Consider the following 2,361-nt stretch of genomic DNA (forward strand, 5'->3'; position numbering starts at 1 on the left):
ACCCGGATTTATGAGGACGATGATGGTGGTCATTCCAAAGTCGAAGTCGTTGTCGTTGACGGTCTTACCATGGGCCATCCCCGTTGCGCCGAACCCACTTGCTTCAATGCGCTGCCTCGGAACCGAAACAAGAAGCGATACTGTGAAGCTCACGATGACTACCACAACATCTGTGCCGTCGTCGGATGTACATCTCGCATCACAGCAGGATCAATGACGTGCTCCGATCCTCAACATTCCGCAATGGAGGCACTTCACATCGAACGCGGAAAGTCAATATTTCGACTGCGTCAGTTGAGTGCTCGGGCGAAAGGAGTGAGCCGACATGGTGAAGACGAAGAATCAATGGCTTTTAACCCGGTGATGACATCCTCGACATACCAGTCACCAGGCCAGGATGCTTCCAATGGATCGCCTCCATCAGCCGGGAGAAGCGGGAGTCGTATAGCAGCATCAGGAGAGACCAGCGGCGATGAAGGTGTCAAAGAAGGTGTCGAAGATGACGGGGAGGAAAACGGCTTTGGATCGAGTCGAGCAGGCGGCTTTGGATCGAACATGGAGCGACTGAAGGGCTCAGGGTCGAAGGATTCCTCACGAGTGAAGGGCGATAAAGATAGTTCAGGCGAGTCATCAGCGAGAATGAAAGGAAGGAGTTCGCAGCCGGGAAGCAACTCAAGGTGCGGTGACGGTATCTTCGGGATGTCCGGTAAGGTATAATCTCGACGGATGCGCTTTAACGTTGCTTGATCCTCGTCATCCAAATCGCCAAGCATCTCGTCTGCTTTCCGTTTCCTAGTCGTAGGCGTGCGTTGCTTGTGAAGTGCGGAAACACGTGCACGCTCAGCGCCAACGTTGTCCCAAATTAATGGGCTCTTTGTGCGAGCGGCGCCCTGAACGTCGGAGATCCAGCGATCGAGATTGTCGCACATGACCTCGGAGTTGCGACGAATGACTAGACAAGAAGATGGTGCGATGGTGTGGACGGTAGTAAGGGAAATCAGCTCCCAGTACCTATATCGAGGACGATACACCTCGATAGGGTCTGATGCTGCGAATCCCAAGGAGAGTAGATAGGCCGCCTTCTCGGCGAGTGACCATTTCGGGTATGCCTGGCAGTCGTCGACGGTGCAGATCTTTGGGTCGGTATGTGACGTATGATAGACAATGAGTGGGAAGGACTGTTGCTCGCGACGCTCGTATGCACGCTTGCTCGTGTGGGGATCGACCTTTGAACTGATAGTAGGGGACTGTGCGGCAGGACTCGTCCATAGAGGGCTTAGCTGGCTGGAGTACCGAGCTTTTGTTGACTTCTTGATGAGGGATGATGAAGATGATGTGGTAGCGGAGATAGAAGGCGATGGCGAAGATGAAGACCCGATAGAAATGACTGATGGTGAACGAGTAGACCCCGAGGCTGATGTTGAACTTATAGAAATGACGGATGGTGAGCGTGCAGACTGTGAAGCTGACGAAGGAGATGCTGGGATAGAAAGCGAAGGGGAAGCACTAGACTCGGATGTTGGCGCCGTTGAGTGACTAGAGGATGGGAATAGTCTCGAGGATATAGAGCTAGATGGCTGATCAAAGGTGTAATCTAGATTGTCGATTGCGAGGCCCAAGGAGGATGACATCACTGGAAGCGAAGCGTGAGGAGAACTCGGAGTCGTTAACCGAGGAGAGTGTGCCGGTTGTGGCGGAAAGATCGGCGGGATATGAAGAGAACAGCCACCAGAGTTCTTGCAACATGTCGGGCAGAACGCGCATCGAGTAGAACGGGCCTTCCTTGTGCAGTTGAGCTTCAGGCAGTCCGAGAAGATGGGCTTTGTCATCGTTGTCTGAGTGCTCGGAGGTACAACTGGCTGCGGCACAGGAGCGAGTAGAGGATCAAGGAAGGGGGCGGGCTGAGAATTCATGGCAGCGGGTCGTCGAGGGGATGATGCCGGCGACGCTGATGCCTTCTTGCTCAGGAAACGAAATTGGCCGCACCCGCCAGCCTTTTTATCACACTGTGCATGTATTGATTCAGTCTTTGAGGTGTTAGCTCATACAACAACGGTCAAACGTACGGAGTAGTAAGCGCGACCAAAGTTTGCTTTCCTTCGGTCCTTCACTACCCGCCAGGAGCACACGCGACTGCAATCGGGGTTCCCACAATAAAAGGGGTCGGAAGGCGGAGATTCCAATATCATTATCGATGAGGATGTAAAGATAAGAAAGAAAACGAACAAGCGTAGGGAGATACACCCTGGCGGGCCTGTCAGAGAGAACAAAAGGTGGCGCGGGAGGAGGACACAGAGCCTGTACGGCGCTGCAGCTATAAGTAACTCGACGGGCTGTGCGAGCTTCGAAGTTCAACATGAT

General features: G+C 53.3%; 2 protein-coding genes across 2 annotated transcripts; one reads left to right on the forward strand and one right to left on the reverse strand.

Annotated features, from left to right (window-relative positions):
• Window positions 1-33: 33 nt before the first annotated feature.
• Window positions 34-291, forward strand: STEHIDRAFT_44383 (uncharacterized protein; the record flags this gene model as incomplete). The annotated part of the gene is made up of 1 exon (XM_007311888.1): window positions 34-291. A coding segment is annotated over one exon (258 nt), but the record flags the coding sequence as incomplete, so codon positions are not given.
• Window positions 291-1,957, reverse strand: STEHIDRAFT_173265 (uncharacterized protein; the record flags this gene model as incomplete). Its single annotated transcript, XM_007311889.1, has 1 exon — window positions 291-1,957. Exon 1 carries the CDS (start codon window positions 1,911-1,913, stop codon window positions 291-293), a length of 1,623 nt encoding a protein of 540 aa, XP_007311951.1. The 5' UTR covers window positions 1,914-1,957.
• Window positions 1,958-2,361: the final 404 nt, after the last annotated feature.

This window comes from Stereum hirsutum (genome assembly GCF_000264905.1).
Source record: "Stereum hirsutum FP-91666 SS1 unplaced genomic scaffold STEHIscaffold_130, whole genome shotgun sequence".
Classification (NCBI taxonomy): domain Eukaryota; kingdom Fungi; phylum Basidiomycota; class Agaricomycetes; order Russulales; family Stereaceae; genus Stereum; species Stereum hirsutum.